Source organism: Hemitrygon akajei, chromosome 5 (genome assembly GCF_048418815.1).
Source record: "Hemitrygon akajei chromosome 5, sHemAka1.3, whole genome shotgun sequence".
NCBI classification, from domain to species: domain Eukaryota; kingdom Metazoa; phylum Chordata; class Chondrichthyes; order Myliobatiformes; family Dasyatidae; genus Hemitrygon; species Hemitrygon akajei.
This window is the reverse complement of record NC_133128.1, coordinates 189,651,422-189,671,422: the sequence shown is the minus strand read 5'-3', so window position 1 is coordinate 189,671,422 and position 20,001 is coordinate 189,651,422. Positions and strand designations below refer to the sequence as shown.

At 41.3% G+C, this 20,001-nt stretch overlaps 1 protein-coding gene across 1 annotated transcript in view; it reads left to right on the top strand.

The window, feature by feature from the left end:
* The first annotated feature begins 5,524 nt into the window (after positions 1–5,524).
* Positions 5,525–20,001, top strand: part of LOC140728590 (protein mono-ADP-ribosyltransferase PARP14-like) — a 75,654-nt gene continuing 61,177 nt past the window's right edge. Inside the window, exons 1-3 of the mRNA XM_073047560.1 lie at positions 5,525–5,775; positions 16,099–16,238; positions 16,328–16,367. Of these exons, the coding sequence (XP_072903661.1) occupies positions 5,583–5,775; positions 16,099–16,238; positions 16,328–16,367 (373 nt within the window). The 5' untranslated portion in view covers positions 5,525–5,582. The remainder of the gene's footprint in view (positions 5,776–16,098; positions 16,239–16,327; positions 16,368–20,001) is intronic.

Below are 20,001 nucleotides of genomic sequence, written 5' to 3'. Positions count from 1 at the left end.
GGTTTCCTGTTAAATTATGGTGATTTATTTTCCCATTAGAACTTGTGCATGTGCCCAGGGCAGGAAAAAAATAATATCATAAGGGAAGTAGTGTGCCCTGTCACATACCCCGTGACCCGGTTACCAAACCAACAGAAATGGAATGATAGGCTGGAGTCTGGTGGTACTGTAACTAGAAGTGTTTATTAGTAAACTAAGTAATACAGCACAATAAAATGGAAATATACATATAAAGCAGGTTAGCAATGATACATACAGAAGTGTGGAAATATAAATCAAAACCAAGCTCTATCAAAGTCTAGGGGTAAATGAATAGTCTTAAGATGATGCACAGTTCAGTTCAGTTTAAGTTGAGGTAGTTGCTGTGGTACCGTTGGAGAGAGTGAGAGAGATGAGCAGCTGCAGCAGGCAAACCTTCTGTTGTCTTCTTGTTCCATTGTGCTGTTGTGGTCACCGACTGTGACCCCTCTGTTCCCGGCCAGACCATTCTTCAGTGATGAGCTCCACCCAGGCGAGGATGGACACACACACAAGCCCCCACCGGCCTGCCTTCGCACACTGTGAGCCTCTGACCGATTCCCCTGATTCGATCCTCCAAACCCCCACCTTCCTGTGGGTGCACAACACTCTTTCAGTGTCCAGTGGCGTGTCTGAGGGTGTCTCAGCAGACTTGCCTTTAATCTCCCCTGCCGGAGTACCAGCCATCCATCAACTGACCATGTCAATGTCCATCAAACTGGGCCACTCCCTGCTGTCTCAGCAAGAATGTTAACGAGCAAAGAAGAGTGTCCTTGTAGCAAAGGTAAATAATCAGTGAAGAAGCCATAATACTAAATCATCCATGGAGCCATAACTTTAAATCTTTGTCTCTCTCTCTCTCTCACATCTGCAGCAAGATGCCTCCCCCCTGCCTTTATCTCTCTAGTTAGATAATTCACAGGGGGGTTAACTCTGGACCCCATCTCCATCTGGTTTTCTCATCACACATAACAGCCCAGTCCCAGCTTCTCATCGGGAAGACGTTCACTGGGTGTCTTCTTCAATACAGGACAATTTGCAGCCCTGTACAGACCAAGATGAACATACACCAGCTATCATTGAAATCACTCCTACAAGGTTACACATTGTTTCAGAAGAATAGGAAGGTATGCAGAGGGGGTGCTGTGGCTCTGCTGGTAAAGAATGAAATCAAATCATTAGAGAGACTTGATATAGAATTGGAAGATGTTGAATCCTTGTGGGTTGAGTTAAGAAACTGCAAGGGTTAAAAGACCCTGATGGCAGTTATATACAGGCCTCCAAACAGTAGCTGGGGTGTGGACTACAGATTACAATGGGAAATAGAAATGGTGTGTAAAAAGGGCAATGTTATTATAGTCATGGGAGATTTTAAACTTGCAGGTAGATTGGGAAAATAAGGTTGGTAATGCATCCCAAGTGAATACCTACGAGATGGCTTTTTAGAGCAGTTTGTTGTTGAGCCTACTAGGGGATCAGTTAAACTGGATCAAGTGTTATGTAAATGAATTGACTATATTCCTTACATCCTTCACATACATGAGGAATAAAAGTCAAGTTACATTTCTGTCTAAATGTGCAATATCTATTCATAGTAATTTATAATAAATATAACAGTCAATGTAACATAGAAATACACTCAAATCAGTGTGAGTTAATCAGTCTGATGGGCTGGTGGAAGAAGCTGTCCTGGATTTTATGCTGCAGTACCGTTTCCCGGATGGTAGCAACTGGAATGGATTGTGGTTGGGTGACTCAAGTCCCCAATGATCCTACAGGCCCTTTTTACACACCTGTCTTTGTAAATGTCCTGAATCATGGGAAGTTCATAACTATAGATGCCCTGGGCTGTCCGCACCACTGTCTGCAGAGTCCTGCAATTAAGGGAGGTAGAGTTTCCATACAAGGCAGTGATGCAGCCAGTCAGGATGCTCTCAATTGTACCCCTGTAGAAAGATTACAGGTTTTTGGGCCCATACCAAACTTCCTCAACCGTCTGAAGTGAAAGAGGCGCTGTTGTGCCTTTTTCACTACACAGCTGGTGTGTACAGACGATGTGAAGTCCTCGGTGATGTGGATGCCAAGGAACTTGAAGCTGTTTACCCTCTCAAACCCAGATCCATTGATGTCAATAGGGGTTAGCCTCTCGGCATTCCTCCTGTAATCCACAACCAGCTCCTTTGTTTTTGTGACATTGAGGGAAAGGTTGTTTTCTTGACACCACTGTGTCAGAGAGATGACTTCTTCCCTGTAGGCCATCTCATTATTGTTTGAGATGAGGCCAATCAATGTAGTGTCGTCGGCAGATTTAATTAGCAGATTAGAGCTGTGGGTGGCGACACAGTAATGGGTATACAGGGAGTAAAGGAGGGGAAATTTGTACACAGCCCTGGGGGGCTCCTGTACTGAGAGTCAGAGAGGTGGAGGTGAGGGAGCCCACTCTTACCACCTGCTGGTGATCTGACAGGAAGCTCAGGATCCAGCTGCATGAGGCAGGTTCAAGGCTAAGGTTTCTGAACATCTTGTCGAGCCTGGATGGAATTACGGTGTTGAATGCTGAACTGTAGTCCAAGAACAGCATTCTCACATAAGCATTCATCTTCTCCAGATGTGTAAGGACAGTATGTCGTTGTCCGTCGATCGGTTGTGTCCGTAGGCAAATTGTAGGGGGTCCAGTTTGGGTGGTAGCAAGCCTCAGGTGTAATTCTTGACCAGCCTCTCAAAGCATTTGCTTATTATTGAGGTGAGTGCGACAGGACACCAGTCGTTCAGGCATGTTACCTTAGTCTTTTTTGGTACAGGGACAATGATGGATAATTTGAAGCAGGAGGGACTCTACACTGGAAGAGGGAGAGATTAAAAATGTCAGTAAACACACTTTCCAGTTCTGCTGCACAAATCCTGAGTACTCGCCCTGGGAATGAACTGCAGGTGATTAGAGAGCTTAAACTAAAGGAGCCCTTTACAACAAAGCAAAAAATAGCAGGATGAGGCTGGATTGGGAAGCTTTTAAAAACCCACAGAAAGCGATTAAAACGATCATTAAGAATAGATGAAATATGAAAACCAGCTAGCAAACAATATCAAGGTGGATAGAAAAAAGCCGTTTCAATTATATAAAAAAAAAGAGAGATGAGAGTGGATATAAGACTGGTAGAAAATGAGGCCAGAGAAATAATAATGTAGGACAAGGAGATGGCAGATGAACTAAATGAATATTTTGCATCAGTCTTCACTGTGGAAGACACTAGCAGTGTGCCAGTGTAGAAAAGTGTGAGGAAGAGAAGTGAAATTTCTATTACAAGGGAGAAAGTGCTCCAAAAGCTGAAAGACCTGAAGATACATGAGTCACTGGGCCTAATGAACTGCACCCTAGTGTTCTGAAAGAGGTAGTGGTAGAGATTATGAAGGCATTAATAATGATCTTTCAAGACTCATCGGACTCTGGCATGGTTCCAAAGGACTTAAACATTGCAAATATCACTCCACTCTTTAAGGAAGGAGGGACGTAGCAGAAAGGACCGGTTAGCCTAACCTCAGTGGTTGGGAAGATGTTGCAGACAATTGTTAATAATGATGTTATGAAGTACTTGCAGATACAAGACAAGATAGTTCAAAGTCAGCTTGGTTTTCTTAAGGGAAAATCTTGCCTGACAAACCTGTTGGAATTCTTTGAACAAATTACAAGTAGGATAGATAAAGGATGTTTTATATTTGGATTTTCAGAAGGCCTTTGAAGCTGCTTATCAAGTTAAGAGTCCATGGTATTTATGATAACATACTAACGTGGTTAGAACATTGGCTGATTGGTAGGAGGCAGCGAGTAGGAATGAAAGGATCCTTTTCAGGTTGGCTGCCGGTGACTATTGAGCAGAGGTTGGTGTTGGGACCGCTCCGTGTTATGCTGTATATCAATAATTTAGATGATGGAATAGATGGCTTTGTTGCCAAATTTGCAGATGATACGATGTTGGTGGAGGAGCAAGTAGTGTTGAGGAAACAGCAATGTTGTAGAAGGACTTAGACAGATTTGGAGAATGGACAAGAAATTGGCAAATGAAATACAATATTGGAAATACAATGGTCATGCACTTTGGTAGAATAAATAAATGTGCAGACTATTTTCTAAATGGGGAGAAAATCCAAAAACCTGAAATGCAAAGGGGCTTTGGAGTCCTTGTGTAGAATCCCCTAAAGGTTAACTTGCAGGTTGAGTTGGTGGTGAGGAAGGCAAATGCAATGTTAGCATTCATTTCAAGTAGTCAAGAATGTAAGAGCAGGGGTATGATACTGAGTCCTCACCTTCAGTATCATGAACAGTTTTGGGCTCCTTATTTAAGAAAATATGTCCTGGCATTGGAGAGGGTTCAGAGGAGGTTCACAAGGATGATTCTGTGAATGAAAGGGTTATCATATGAAGAACATTTGATGGCTCTGGGCCTGTACTTGCTGGAGTTTCGAAGCGTGGGTGGGATCTCATTGAAACCTTTTGAATGTTGAAAGGCCTAGATCGAGTACATAAGAAATAGGAACAGGAATAGGCCGTCTGGCCCATCAAGCCTGCTTCGCCATTCAATAAGACCGTGGCTGATCTGACCATGGCTGATCTGACCATGGCCTCACCTCCACCTACCTGCATTTTCCTCATACCCCTTAATTCCCCTACAATGCAAAGATCAATCCAACCTTGTGTTAAATATACTTACTGAGGTAGCCTCCACTGCTTCATGAGGAAAGTATATTTCCCATGGTGGGGAGGTCTAGGACAAGAAGGCACAGCCTCAAGATTGAGGGGCGTCTATTTAAAACAGAGATGTGGAGAAATTTCTTAGCCAGAAGGGGGTGAATTTGTTTCCACAGACAGCTGTGTAGGCCAGATCACTGGGTGTGTTTAAGGCAGAAATTGACATATTCTTGATTGGCCACAGCATCAAAGGTTCCGGAGAAAAGGCTGGGGAGTGGGGCTGAGGATGGGAAAAGAAGGATCGGACATGATTGAATAATGGAGCAGACTGGGATGGGCCAAATGGCCTCTCCTTTGTCTTATGGTCTATTCTCCACTCACCCACTCAGATCATCCTCCCTCCTTCAGCCTGCCGCTAAACTTCTCAACCACCCCCTTCTCATTTCTGGGATTAGCTGATTCAAAGTACAGTTGACTTCCAATTCTTTCACCCAGCTTTTCAAGATTCAAACCTGTTTGCTATGTGTACATCAGTGAAGAGCGCTGTTTGAGTAAACAACATACTCCCCCGAGGGGATTAGGCCGATTTTGGTTATCGCCCAAGTTTCGATTAATAGGGCCAATATGTCACATGCCGTTTTATGCCTCGAGGAAATGTATCCAATTAATATCAGTAATACCTTGATTTCCTGGTACAAAGTGCGTTTTGGGCATATTCAAAGGCGAATTTTGAGTGTTTAAGTTAGTAAAGGAAGTAATAGAATAATTATTTCCTATTTTATACAAGCTTAAAAAAAGAGTTCGTTTCACAGAAAACGAAAGTGAACCTGATAGCAAAATACCGGAGAGGACGGCAATAGTTTCCATTCGCTTGTGGAAGATGGCGGCAGAGGGTGCTTTCGACTATCCTCTGATAGTCGAGGGCGAATGGGATCTGGACGACGCTAACTTTTTAAGTAATAAACTGCAGATTTATTTCCAAAGCAAGAAGAAATCGAACGGCGGAGAATGTATCGTGGAATATAACGATCCTGCCTCAAACCAAGCAGTGGTGCGCTTCGTTAGTGACGAAAGTGCGTGAGTTTCTGACCAGCTCACAAATAGTTAGAATTCATTTCATATGAGATTATAGTAATTTCAGAAGCACATTTGTTTGGTTTTTGATAGTGCAGTGTCAGTTAAGAAAACGGCGAGGAGGAAGACTCGGTAATGAGGGAGGGAGAAGAATTTAGCCCAACAGATCTTGAAGCTCTTGTATTTTGCGACATTAATATTTGTAAGATTAGTATTTGTAATATCTTTAATGTTCACAGATTGAAAAGCTGGCCGGGTTTATTGCCCGGCGAAAGGAAAGGAAACTTTACTATCACTTGCTTGCTTTTAGAAAGTTTCATATTTATGTCCGCGCTGATAGGCTGAAAACCCGTGATAAAAATAAGTTGTCGCTACGCCCCACAAATACTTTATCACTGTTGTCAATATGATTACGTCTGTCGGTCCAATTGTTATGAGGAAATCCGTTTATAATCAAACAAAATATCAAATATTGCCAAAAAGTTATTTGCTTCTGGAAATGAAGTTATTTTATTTTTTGCAATTGTATACTATGTCCTTTTCCGGGTTTTTTTTCCGGGGTGGTTTGCTAAGGCTCTGGGAGAGAGTTTAAACTAGAATTGCTGGGGGTAGGAAGCAAACTGAAGAGACGGAGGAAGAGGCGGTTGGCTCGCAAATACAGAAAGCTTGGAGACAGGTTTTGGAAAGTTGTAATAATGACAGGGTTGTCGTGGCGGGAGATTTTAATTTCCCAAATATCGATTGGCAGGCATGTCCCTAGAGCAAGGGGTTTAGATGGAGTGGAGTTCGTTAAGTGTGTTCAGGAAGCTTTCTTGTCGATAAGACGTGAGAGAATAGGACCAATCAAGTGTGACAGTGGAAAAGTGTGTGTGGAACTGGAGGAGATAGCAGAGGCACTTAATGGGTACAGTACTTTGTTTTAGTATTCACAACGTAAAAGGATCTTAGCGATTGTAGGAATGACTTACAGGAGACTGAAAAGCTAGAGCATGTAAATATTAAGAAAAAGGATGTGCTGGAGCTTTTGGAAAGCGTCAAGTTGGATGAAGTCATCGGGACCAGATGAGATGTACCCCAGGCTAATGTGGGAGGCGAGGGAGGAGATTGCTGAGCCTCTGGCGATGATCTTTGCATCATCAATGGGGATGGGAGAGGTTCCAGAGGATTGGAGGGTTGCAGATGTTGTTCCTTTATTCATGAAAGGGAGTAGAGATCGCCCAGGAAATTATAGACCAGTGAGTCTTACTTACAGTGGTTGGTAAGTTGATGGAGAAGATCCTGAGAGGCAGGATTTATGAACATTTGGAGAGACATAATATGATTAGGAATAGTCAACGTGGCTTTGTGAAAGGCAGGTCATGCCTTATGAGCCTGATAGAATTTTTTGAGGATGTGACTAAATACATTGATGAAGGTAGAGTAGTAGATGTAGTGTATATGGATTTCTGCAAGGCATTTGATAAGGTACCCCTTCCAAGTCTTATTGAGAAAGTAAGGAGGCATGGGATCCAAGAGGACGTTGCTTTGTGGATCCAGAACTGGCTTGCCCACAGAAGGCAAAAAATGGTTGTAGACAGGTCATGTTCTGCATGGAGGTCGGTCACCAGTGGGGTGCCTCAGGGATCTGTTTTGGGACCCATACTCTTTGTGATTTTTATAAACGACCTGGATGAGGAAGTGGAGGGATGGGTTAGTAAATTTGCTGATGACACGAAGGTTGGGGGTGTTGTGGATAGTGTGGAGGGCTGTCGGAGGTTACAGCAGGACATTGATAGGATGCAAAACTGGGCTGAGAAGTGGCAGATGGAGTTCAACCCTGATAAGATGAGGTTCATTTTGGTAGGTCAGATATGATGGCAGAATATAGTATTAATGGGAAGACTCTTGGCAGTGTGGAGGATCAGAGGGATCTTGGGGTCTGAGTCCATAGGGCACTCAAAGCTGCTGTGCAGGTTGACTCTGTGGTTAAGAAAGCATATGGTGCATTGGCCTTCATCAATCGTTGAATTGAATTTAGGAGCTGAGAGGTAATGTTGCAGCTATATAGGACCCTGGTCAGACCCCTCTTGGAGTACTGTGCTCAGTTCTGGTCGCCTCACTACAGGAAGGATGTGGAAACCATAGAAAGGGTGCAGAGGAGATTTACAAGGATGTTGCCTGGATTGGGGAGCATGCCTTATGAGAATAGGTTGAGTGAACTTGGCCTTTTCTCCTTGGAGCGAAGGAGGATGAGAGATGACCTGATAGAGGTGTATAAGATGATGAGAGGCATTGATAGGGTGAATAGTCAGAGGCTTTTTCCCAGGGCTGAAATGGCTAGAATGAGAGGGCACAGTTTTAAGGTGCTTGGAAGTAGGTACAGAAGAAATGTCAGGGGTAAGTTTTTTATGCAGAGAGTGGTGAGTGTGTGGAATGGGCTGCCAGCCACGGTGGTGGAGGTGGAATCGATTGGTTCTTTTAAGAGACTCCTGGACAGGTACATGGAGCTCCGAAAAAAAGAGGGCTTATGGGTAACCCTAGGTAATTTCTAAAGTAAGGACATGTTCGGCACAGGTTTGTGGGCTGAAGGGCCTGTACTATGCGGTATGTTTTCTATGTTTCTATGTCCTAAGGTAAGAAATCCTAATATAAAGGCATAGTGTTATCGCCAAATTTAAAATGAATCTGTGCAATATATTGAAAAGTAGAAATAATTCTAATCCAAATTTCCTTTATAGTTATGTCAAAGAAGCATTAAACCATTTAGAAGATAGTCTACACTTTTATTTCTTCTCTCAGTATACTGATCTCTTACCTTGAGGGACAACATCATACTCCTTTTGCACAACTGTCCATGCAGTATGCTTTAGTCCAAGATGTCTATCAGAGAGCCTTGGCAGCAGATCGATGACTCAAGTGTTGCTTCCATCACTTCGCTTGCCTAGTTTATCCAAGGTAGAGGAATAATAATCAAAATTAGTAATTTGCTAATTATTACTATTTAAATTACTGATAATTCCTTTGACAACAGCTCACTTACGGGTGATCTATCCTTAAGCAGTCTTTCAAGACCGAGGTTTTGGGAATTTGAGGTGGCTAAGGGATGTGGGGACTACAGACTCTTCTACGTATGGGGTAGGAGGTGCCTGACTGGCAGATGTGTAGTTTGTGAGGTGGAATGTGAGTGTGAGTTTTCAGAGTCCTGTTAATCGGCAGAGATACTATTACTGCTGATCAATACTGGTTATTCCAGTTATACATCTCAACCCCCCTTCATATTTCTTTAATCTCCAGACCTATATCCCCCCCCCCTTCACCATTCCCCATTCCCTTTTCTCTCTCTCTCTCACCTTATCTCCTTGCCTGCCCATCACCTCCCTCTTGTGCTCCCCTTTTTCTTTCTTCCATGTAAAATCCTATTAGATTTCCCCCCATATCTCTTTCACCAATCAACTTCCCAACTTCATCTCTCCCCCCTTCAAGTTTCACATATCACCTTGTGTTTCTCTCTCACCAGCTCCCACCTTTTAAATCTCCTCCTCAGCTTTTTTCCTCCAGTCCTGTTGAAGGGTCTCAGCCTGAAACATCAGCTGTATTCTTTTCCATAGATGCTGTCTGGTCTACTGAGTTTCGCCAGCATTTTGTGTGAGTTGTTTGGATTTCCCAGATTTTCTCTTTATAGTATCGCTGTCTTGTCTTGTCCATACTGGACCAACAACCGCCACTGGGCTATAAACGTACAGGAGCAGTATGTGGTTAAGTGCCTTGCTCAAGGACACACGCGCTCCTTGAGGCTCGAACTAATGACCCTTCAGATCGCCAGCCCAAAGCCTTAACCACTTGGCCATGCGCCAAGCTAATGGTTGTTAGCTTGTAGTTTCAATTGACTTTTAACAATTGTATTGCGAATAGCGATTGATCTTGCAAGTAAGGAATTCAATGGTCAGTTTATTAAATGGTCAGTATGTGTAACTGCTATTCAATTCTATATTAAAATGTCATTTCTCTTCAGAACAGTGTTGTGACAGGGGCCATACTGTTCCCTTGTGCACTAGTAAAATAAATCATGATTGAGGGGGGCATTACTGGAAGTTTGAGAAACCGATGTTCATGCCATCAGGTTGGAGGTTACCCAGACAAAATGTAAGGTGTTGTTCTTCCAACCTGAGTGAGCCCTAATGCAACAGTACTGCAGGCCATGGAATGGGAAGTGAAATTAAAATAGGTGGCCACTGGGAGATCCTGCTTCTTCTGGTGGATGGAGTGTTGCTGTGTTAGACTTTTGTTCTGATTTCTACTTATTACCCGATGCAAGAATCACAGTACTATGGAGAATAAAACAACAACTTTTTATTTAGTAGCTCGCTACTAGAGAGACTTCCTTAGGCACAAACAAGAGCCCATTCTGAAGGTCTCTCTCGAAAGCCCAGAGATCCAGAGTTTTTATATCATTTTTTGTCACGTACGCAGGCAACGCTTTCTTAGCTACCCCCACAATCACATGCCCAGCAACAGTGCTATTTTCGAGGAACAGACCAAAAATTCAGACCACCAGAACAATGTGCATCATTAAATGATTTCAGTTCCCCATATTTGTAGACAGCTTATAATTTTAGATTACCACTTCCTACAGGTGCAAAGCCATTGGTGCATATATGGCTTGCCATCTAATGTCAGCAGAATGAACTAGCCCTTTTACCATCTCAGCTGCTTGGCGAAGCAGTCACCCAGTCTACGTTGGGTCTCACTGATATACAGGAGGCAACACCAGGAGCACTGGACACAGTAAATAACCCCAACAGACTCATAGGTGAAGTGTTGCCTCAGCTGGAAGGACTGTTTGGGACCCTGAATGGCAGTGAGGGAGGAGGTGTAGAGGCAGGTGTTGTACTTGTTCTGCTTGCAAGGAGGGACAAATGGACAAGGGAGTTGCTTAGAGACCAATCCCTGGAGAAAGTAGGGGTGGGAAGGGAAACAATGTGCTTGGTGGCGTCATCTTGGATAAGGCGGAAGTTCTGGAGAATTACGTGCAGGACACGGAGGCTGGTGGAGTGATAGCTGAGGACAAGAGCAACCTATCCCTCATAGGGTGGCGGGAGAATGGGGTGAGAGCAGACATGCGTGAAATGGAAGAGATGCAGTTGAAGGCAGCATTGATAGTGGAGGAAGGGAAGCCCCTTTCTTTGAAAAAGGAAGACATCTCCTTCATTCTGAAATGAAAAGCCTCATCCAGAGAGCAGCTACGGCGGAGACGGAGGATTTGAGAAAAGGAGATAGCAGTTTTACAAGTAACAGGGTGGGAAGAGGTAAAGTCCAGTTGCTGTGAGAGTCAGTGGGTTTATAGTAGACATCAGTAGATAAGCTGTCTCCGGAGATAGAGCCGGTGAGATTCAGAAAGGGGAGTAGGTGTCGGAAACGGACAGTAAATTTGAGGACATGGTGGAAGTTGGAGGCAAAAAATGAGCCAATTATACTATTTAGAAGTTGGTAAATGTCCTTTGGTTTGTGTTGTTTGAATCCTTCAGTTACCTAATTATTGCAGTAAGGCAAAATTGTGCCTGTCTCCTGCAGTGCAGGAGGGAAGCGGGCCTCACTCTGTCTGCAACCTTATGCTTGCCTCAACATTAATTAACCCTTGCCACAATTTCCACACAGTCAACAGAGATTTGGATGGCCGCATGTTTATCAAGTAGAAAGATGAAGTGGGGCCAGAGTTCTGGTCCAGAGTTGATAGGCAGGTGAAGAGAAAAGAAGAGGGAAGGAGAAGTTAGAGAAATTGCTATTCATGATATCAGTTTGGGGGCAATTTATACTGTTAATTCCGGTATCAACATATATAGAAAATACTGGCATCTGAGGAAGAATCATTTCCCCCTACATAATCACAGAATGAATAAAGATCTTTGTTATTGTCACAGGAACACCCATTTGTCTTTAAGGTGCTGCATCACGCAATATATTGTGGTATACACTGTACCTTGCATTCTCCCATACCACATGGTACGCAGTTTGATAATAAATGAGTTACTAACTTTAATTTGAATCTTGAATTTAGATGCAGCTCTGGGAACAGCAATGTGTAACACATGAAAATCCAAAAAAATTGCAGGTGCTGGAAATCTGAAATAAAAGAAAATGCTGGAAAATCTCAGGATGTCAGGGAACATCTGTGGAATGAGAAAAAGAATAAAATTTAAATTGCAAGCAAAGTGACGAGTGTCTGGACAGGACAAAAGACGTATCAGAGGTCACTGTTCCCTCTAAGCTCCATGGCTGTGCAGTAACTGAAGTGCTCCCGTGCACATAGTCTTTGTTGCCACTCAGCTGTGTTTTCTATTACATAATTCTGAAATTATGCTAATATAATTGTGTAAAATCCTGCAGTAAATTATATGTTAATGAATGTAATCCATAGATTTTTTAAATAATAAACATACCCCAGCCTTTACTTTGAAACTTTTTAGAGCTTTAATATATTTACATTGTCAATGTTTCAAGTTACAACATTGTTACAAGTTGTAACAATAAACAGAATGGAAGTCAGTAGCCAGGAACTGAAGGCCAATGCCATCTAGTCAAAACATTTTACTTTTGCCATTTATGACTGTCAGTATTTTTTACTGGCCGATATTGTTTACTTGTGTTATGAGTTGGGGTGAGAATTAGAACTTTGTAATAGAAGTTGTATCGTCAAATGGGGACAATTAGGGTTAACTTCACTGCTCTCTGCTTTTAGTCTTTAATCAGTTAATATATTAAGCTGGTATTGATCCATAGATTTCAAAATTTCTGATCAGTCCATTGCACAATACTTTAATAAAATGCATTTAATAGAGTCATGCAATTTTACAGCATGGAAAAAGCCCCTCCATGCCAAACAAGTTACCCCAACCAAACTAGTCCTAGGTACCAGCATTTTGCACATAACTTTCGAAAACTTTCCAATCCATGTACCTGTCTTTACTTACTGCCTGTTACACCACTGGTATTTAGGGCAGCAGTGAAGGTCCTCCATCTCTGGCAGTGTTCAGGGTTTCCTTCATCATGTCAGTAGCTTCCTCTTGGTTTTCACTACTGGCAGTCACATCTGTCCCAGGCAGAGACTCAGGAATACTGCACACACTGATGTAGTAAGATTCTTCATTGCTGTTTCTGTAACAATTTTGTTTTACCTGTCAGGGTTGTTCAAAAGTTCATTTTTTTTAGATTATCAAAGTATGTACGCAGAATACAACTCTGAGATTTCCTCTCCAAATAGTCATGAAACACAGAAAAAAACCTGAAAGTCAATGAAAGAAAAGGCATTCCCCCTCCCCCCCCCACTGTACGAAAAAGAAACAAAACTCGCAAACCCCAATCCCGTCCTTCTCACAAAAACTACCAGATCACCCATCTGGATACAGCAGCTAAGACATCAAACCCCTAACCCCAAGCACCTCCCATGCAAAAAAACAGCGACAGTAACATCAAACCCCCAACCCCAAGCACCTCCCATGCAAAAAAACAGTGACAGTAACATCAAACCCCCAACCCCAAGCACCTCCCATGCAAAAAAACAGTGACAGTAACATCAAACCCCCAACCCCAAGCACCTCCCATGCAAAAAAACAGCGACAGTAACATCAAACCCCCAACCCCAAGCACCTCCCATGCAAAAAAACAGCGACAGTAACATCAAACCCCCAACCCTTCTATCGCCCAAAAAAAGTAGCATATTGCCCACCTGTCAATCAGCAGCAAGAAAGAAAACAGAAAAACTGAGGGAGACCACAATAAACCACAGTCCACACCGATAATCAGATATGTCTCAGGATTCTGAATACATCTTCTGTCAGCCTCGAGAAGAGCAACTGTTTGAATTCAGGCCTTCAGTGGGGACCGATCAGCAACCCGCAGCCTCTCAGCTTCCAGCCTGACACGTGCAGAGTGACTGCTGATCTGGCCCCCTCCGCATTCACCTCAGTTTCAATCTTCCTCGATGCTTCGATCAGTGAGAAATGGAGTCAGTCATGGCCCCGTGTCCTGTCTTTCATCTCCTGCTTGGGGGAACTCGTACTTGCAGACCTCTGCTGGAATTTTCTTGGGGACAGCTGAGCACAAAATCTCTCAATTGAACTCCAAACTGTAAGTCACCAACTTGAACAGTTTCTGAAACACAATTAAGATAAAAAGAGTAAGTAATGGCATAGAAAAAGTGAAATAATTAACCATCTCGAAGATGTCACCCAAAGAACTGTTCGCAGGTGCCATCTTGACCAGAAGCGTTTCGGTCAAACCCTGAGCTGAACCCCCAAACCTTGAGGTCTGGTGGACCACTCTTAGTCTGGCTTCTACTCTTTGATATGTTTGGCATGGGTGACCCTAGCAAGAGCCAAAGGGATGCAGGTCTCCAAACCATGACAAGGTTGTGGTCCTCTTGAAGGATGTACCTGTCCAATTGTCTTATAAAAGTTGTTATTGATACTGCCTCTGTACCGGGAAAACATCTGAGTGGATTTACCCAATTTATGTCCTTCATGATTTTATACACCTGTAAGATCACCTTATATTGGGGGTGTAGTGGACAGTGAGGAAGACTATAAAACCTCACAGTGGAATGTGGATCAGCTAGATAAATGCCATATGGAATTTAATGCCGGCAATTGTGAGGTGTTGCATTTTGGGAGGACAAACGAAGGTAGGACTTGAATGGTGAACAGAGGAGTGTGGTAGAACAGTGGGGTCTGGGAATACAGATCCGTAATTCCTTGAAAGTGTATCATGGGTAGATTTGGTCATTAAAAAAAATGCCTTTGGCACATTGGCCTTCATAAATCAAAGTATTGAGTACAGGATTTGGGATGTTATGTTGAAGTTGTGTAACACATTGGTGAGGCCCAACGTGGAGCTCTGTGTGCAGTTCTGTTCACCTACCTACAGGAAAGGTGTCAACAAGGTTGAACGAGTATAGAGAAAAGTTACAAGGATTTTGCCAGGACTTGAGGACATGAGTTATAGGGAAAGATTGAACAGTTTAGTAATTTATTCCTTGAAGTGTACAAGATTTAAGGGAGATTTGATAGAAATTTAGAAAACTATGAAGGGTATGGATTGGGTAAATGCAAGCAGGCTTTTTCCACTTGGGGTGGGTGAGATTAGAACTAGATGCCATGGGTTAAGGGTAAAAGGTGAAATGTTTACAGGGAACATGAGGAGAGTTTCTTCACTCAGAGGGTAGTCATGGATGCAGGTTTGATTTCAACACTTAGAAATTTGGATAGGTACATAGTTGAGATGGGATATGGAGGGCTGTGGTCCAGGTGCAGGTCGATGGGACTAGGTAGATTAATAGTTCAGCATGGACTAGGTGGGCCAAAAGTCCTGTTTCTATGCTGTAGTTTTCTATAATTATGATAGCTCTCAGTCTCCTAAACTCCAAGCAATGAATTCCTAACCTGTCCAAACTCTCCTTTTCACTAAGCTTTCAAGTCCTGGCAACATTCTTGTAAATCTTTACTGCACTTTTTCCAGTTTACTAACATTTTTTATTAGTGAGGTAACCAAAACTGAACATGTCATGTCAATCTATGGCCTCCTCTTGCGCCAAGATGAGGCCACCCTCAGGGTAGAGGAGCAATACCTCATATTCTCTCTGGGTAGTCTTCAACCTGATGGTGTGAATACCAATTTCTCCTTCTGCTTTAAAAAAAAATTCTCCCCCTCTCTTCTTCCTCTATTCCCCACTCTAGCCTCTTACCTTTTCTCTCCTGCTTTATTACTTCCTCTGGGTCCCCTCCTCCTTCCCTTTCTCCTACAGACCTCTCTCCTGTCAGATTCCTCCTTCTCCAACCTTTGACCTTTCCCACCAACCTAGCTTCACCTTTGACCTTCTAGCTTGCCCCCTTCACCTTCCCCCACCTTCTTATTCTGGCTTCAGCCCCTTCCTTTTCAGTCCTGAAGAAAGGTCTCAGCCTAAAACATTTCCATGGATGCTACCTGACCTGCTGAGTTCCTCCAGTTTTGTGTATGTTACTACAGCTGCCATTTCTTCTTTTGAATTATCTAGTTATATATATTATATAGTTGCATTGAATTATTATATAGTTACATTCTCACTTCATGGAAACAGGTGAATGTATGTACAACTTTTCAGACAGTATTGCTGTGCTAATTTGTACAATGAGACTTCTACTGAACATTGGCAGAATAATGTGTTGACATACAGCGTTTGACTTTGAAGAAAATAAACACATTAATTTTTACTGTTCAGTGGTACCGTCCAAAATATTCAGTTATTTGTTTGAAACACATGGTGACTTAGAGCAAAATTTAATATTTTTAATTGCTTCTAATAATTTATTTAGTAAGGTCCCTTGTATTGGAGAAGAAAACTCACCAGGTTGATCTGCAAAGGAAAGGGATTATCAATCTTACTGTCAGACTTCCATCTGAGACAGCTGTGGGCAAGGATGAGGCAGGAGCAACACAGACTCCAGAACAAAATGTAAGTTATGTGTACATTATGTAAATGGTAATCATAAAGCAATATTATGATTTTTTTTCAATTTTGACATTATTCTTATGCTTTGACAGATTGTGGTTTGCAGAGGAGACCAACCCACTCCAGGAAAAGGTACTTGTGCTTCCTTTAAAATGTTACAGAATTGATTCTCTGAAAGTGAGGATACTGACAAATTTTGATATTACAGGGGCTTGTAAAACAGATTTAACGACAGAATAATGTTTATATGTTGACTTGAAACTCCGCATCTAAAATAATTAGAATGTGCTTTTGACACATTGGCCTTCATAAATCAAAGTACTGAGTACAAAAGATGAGATGTTATGTTGAAGTAGTATAAGATGTTGGTAAGGCCTAATTTGAGTACTGTGTGCAGATCTGGCCATCTGCCTAGAGGAAGGATGTAAACAAGGTTGAAAGTAAATGGAGAAAAGTTACAAGGATGTTGCCGGGTTTATAAGGAAAGATTGAATAGGTTCAGACTTTATTGCTTAGAACTTAGAATAGTGAGAGGACATTTGATAGAGGTATACCAACTTATGAGGGGCTTTGATAGGGTAAATGCAAGCAGGCTTTTGCTGAAGAGGTTGGGTGGGACTACAGCTGGAGGTCATGTGTTAAGAGTCGAAGGTGAGAAGTTTAAGGGGAACACGAGGGGAAACTTCTTCACTCAGAGGATTGTGAGAGTGTAGATGTGAGTTCGATTTCAATATTTAAGCAAAGTTTGGGTTGGTAATGGATGGTTGGGGTACGGAAGGCTATGGCTCCTCTGCAGATTGATAGGAGTAGGCAGCTTAAATGGTTTAAGTATGGACTAGATAGGACTGTTTCTTTGCTCCACTTTTCTATGTCAAATTGAGTGACAGAGGCAGAAGGCAGAAATAAATACTTCAGAGTTTTTTTTCATTTCAATCTTTTTTATTGATTTAAAAGAATAGGATAAATACAAGTCAGAGGAGAGGTTATCTCAAACACATATTTCAATAATAGTACAAAGAAAGAAAGGAATATACACTGTCAAAATCATATATAGTATTGAGTTAATATAAAGAAAAAAAAGAACCACATCTCTTAACAATTCATAGAAAAAAAAGACTCAAAATTTCTGTTATTGAGGGAAAAAAACCCACTAAGCTAATCTAAAACCAAAAGAAAAGGGAACTGGGCAGTCCATTTTGAGGATACAGTTCAAAAAAAGAAAAATCCTTCGCAGAGAAGAAAAATAAATTAACTGAAAAAGTAAATGAATTAGATCATATGAAAATATTGAATAAAAGGTCGCCAGGTTTGCTCAAATTTAAAAGATGTATCAAACGTCCGACTTCTAATTTTCTCCAAACTTAAACATGACATAATGGAGGAGAGCCAAAAAAAGCAGTAAGTGGATTGGGATCCTTCTAGTACAATAGAACAGCTCTCCTAGCCAGTAAAGTTGAGAAAGCTGTCACGTGTTGAGCAGGAACATTTCCTGCTTCCGTTCGAATAATCCCAAAGATCACCGTAAATGAATTGGGTTGTAGGTCCAAACCTATGACTTTTGATAATGTTCTAAAAACATCTCTCCAAAACTTATTTAACTTTATGCAGGACCAAAACATACGAGTTAAGGTAGCCACCTCAGTGTTGCATCTATCACAGGTGGGATTTATATTAGAAAAAATATGCGCTAGTTTATCTTTTGCCATATGTGCCCTGTGTACTACCTTGAACTGAATCAAGGAGTGACAGGCGCAGATAGATGAATTGTTAACTGACTGACAAATTTTATTCCATTGATTATCTGAAAGTGACTCTTGAAGTTCCAATTCCCAAGCACGTTTAACCTTATTATTAGACATCATTCGTAAATTCATTAGCCGTTTATATATAATCACTATCAATCCTTTTTGAAATGGTTTAAGCTGAAAGATTACATCTATCATATTTGGTAAATGAGCAAATGGGTAATTTGGCAACAAATTGCATAAAAAATTCCTGACTTGTAAATATCTAAAAAAAATTGTGCATTAGATATATCATATTTGTCCACTAGCTGCAAAAAAGACATTAAACAATCCTCTAAAAACAAATCTAGAAAAGTTTTTATTCCCTTAGTTTTCCATGTTATAAAGGCCTTATCTAAAACTGATGGTTTAAAAAAATAGTTAAGATGGATATTACTAGAAAGAACAAAGTTATTTAAGTCAAAAAATCTGTGAAACTGAAACCAAATTTTTAATGCATGTCTAACAATGGGGCTAAGATATTGTCTACCAATCCTAGAAAACAAAAAGGGAAGAGGAGCTCCCAGTAAAGAAGCCAAAGAGAACCCCCATACCGAGTTCTCCGCCAAGTCCAACCATGAAGGACAGCAAACACAAAGTACACTGCAGATGCTGTGGTCAAATCAAGATGTACAAAAAAGCTGGATGAACTCAGAAGGTTGGACAGCATCTGTTGAAAGAAGCAGTCAACGTTTCAGGTCAAAACCTTTCATCAGGACTCAGGATTTGAGTCCTGACGAAGGGTCTCGACTCGAAACGTTGACTGCTTCTTTCAACAGATGCTGCCCGACCTGCTGAGTTCATCCAGCTTGTTTGTACGTCATGAAGGACAGTCCTGGGGTTATCTGTACAGTGAATCCAAAAAGTAATATAACTGTGGTAACTTCTGCTTTACAAAAAGACCACTCGACAACTTGATGGCCAAAAGAGCATCTTTATCTGGGACGGCAAATGATATTTACAATACAGAGGCTTCCAGGTACCTCGTGCGGCATGGGTGGAGGAACTATATACAATGCATACTGGGAGTAAAAACAGCAAAAGTAAAGACCCCACCATCCCCAGATCCCGCCTCTTGCTACCAACAGCCTCCCGATTAGTATTAACTTACTTTTATTAATACTCACATTACAACAATAATGAATATTAATTGCCCAGTAATAGAATCTAAAGTTTGGTAAAGCCAAGCCTCCATCTTTTTTTAATTTTTGCAGTAAAGGTTTACTCACTCTAGAACTCTTATTATTCCTGATATACAACAGAATCACAGAATCTATTCTATCAAAAAACGTTTTAGGGACAAATGATGGAACAGCTTGAAATGTGTATAAAAATTTCGGTAAAATTGTCATTTTTATAACATTTATTCGACCAATTAATGACATCATCATAGGCGACCATTTGGAAAGCGTTGTTGTGTATATTCAATTAAAGGAAGAAAATTATATAAATCTTTAAAATTTTTAGTAATTTTAGTACCAAGATAGGTAAATAATTTTTAGCAATATTAAAAGGTATTTGATCATAGTTATCAGAATAATTATTAATAGAAAATAATTCACTTTTATGTAAATTTAACTTGTATCCAGAGAAAGTACTAAATTCAGTAAATATGGATAACATAGAGGGAATAGATTTCCTAGGGTCTGAAATGTAAACTAATAAATCATCTGCATATAATGAAACCTAATGTAATTTATCCCCTCTCTTAATACCCTGAACAGAATTGGAATCCCTAAGAGCAATAGCAAGTGGTTCTAAAACCAAATTAAATAATAAAGGAATAAGAGGACAACCCTGACAGATTCCTGTATATAGTCTAAAATAAGGAGATTTTTGATTGTTAGTTATAACCGCAGTCATCGGGGCTTGATAGATCAGTTTGATCCAGGAAATAAATCCCGGACCAAAATTAAATCTCTCCAAAACCTGAAATAAATAAGGCCGTTCCACCCTAACAAAAGCTTTCTCTGCATCGAGAG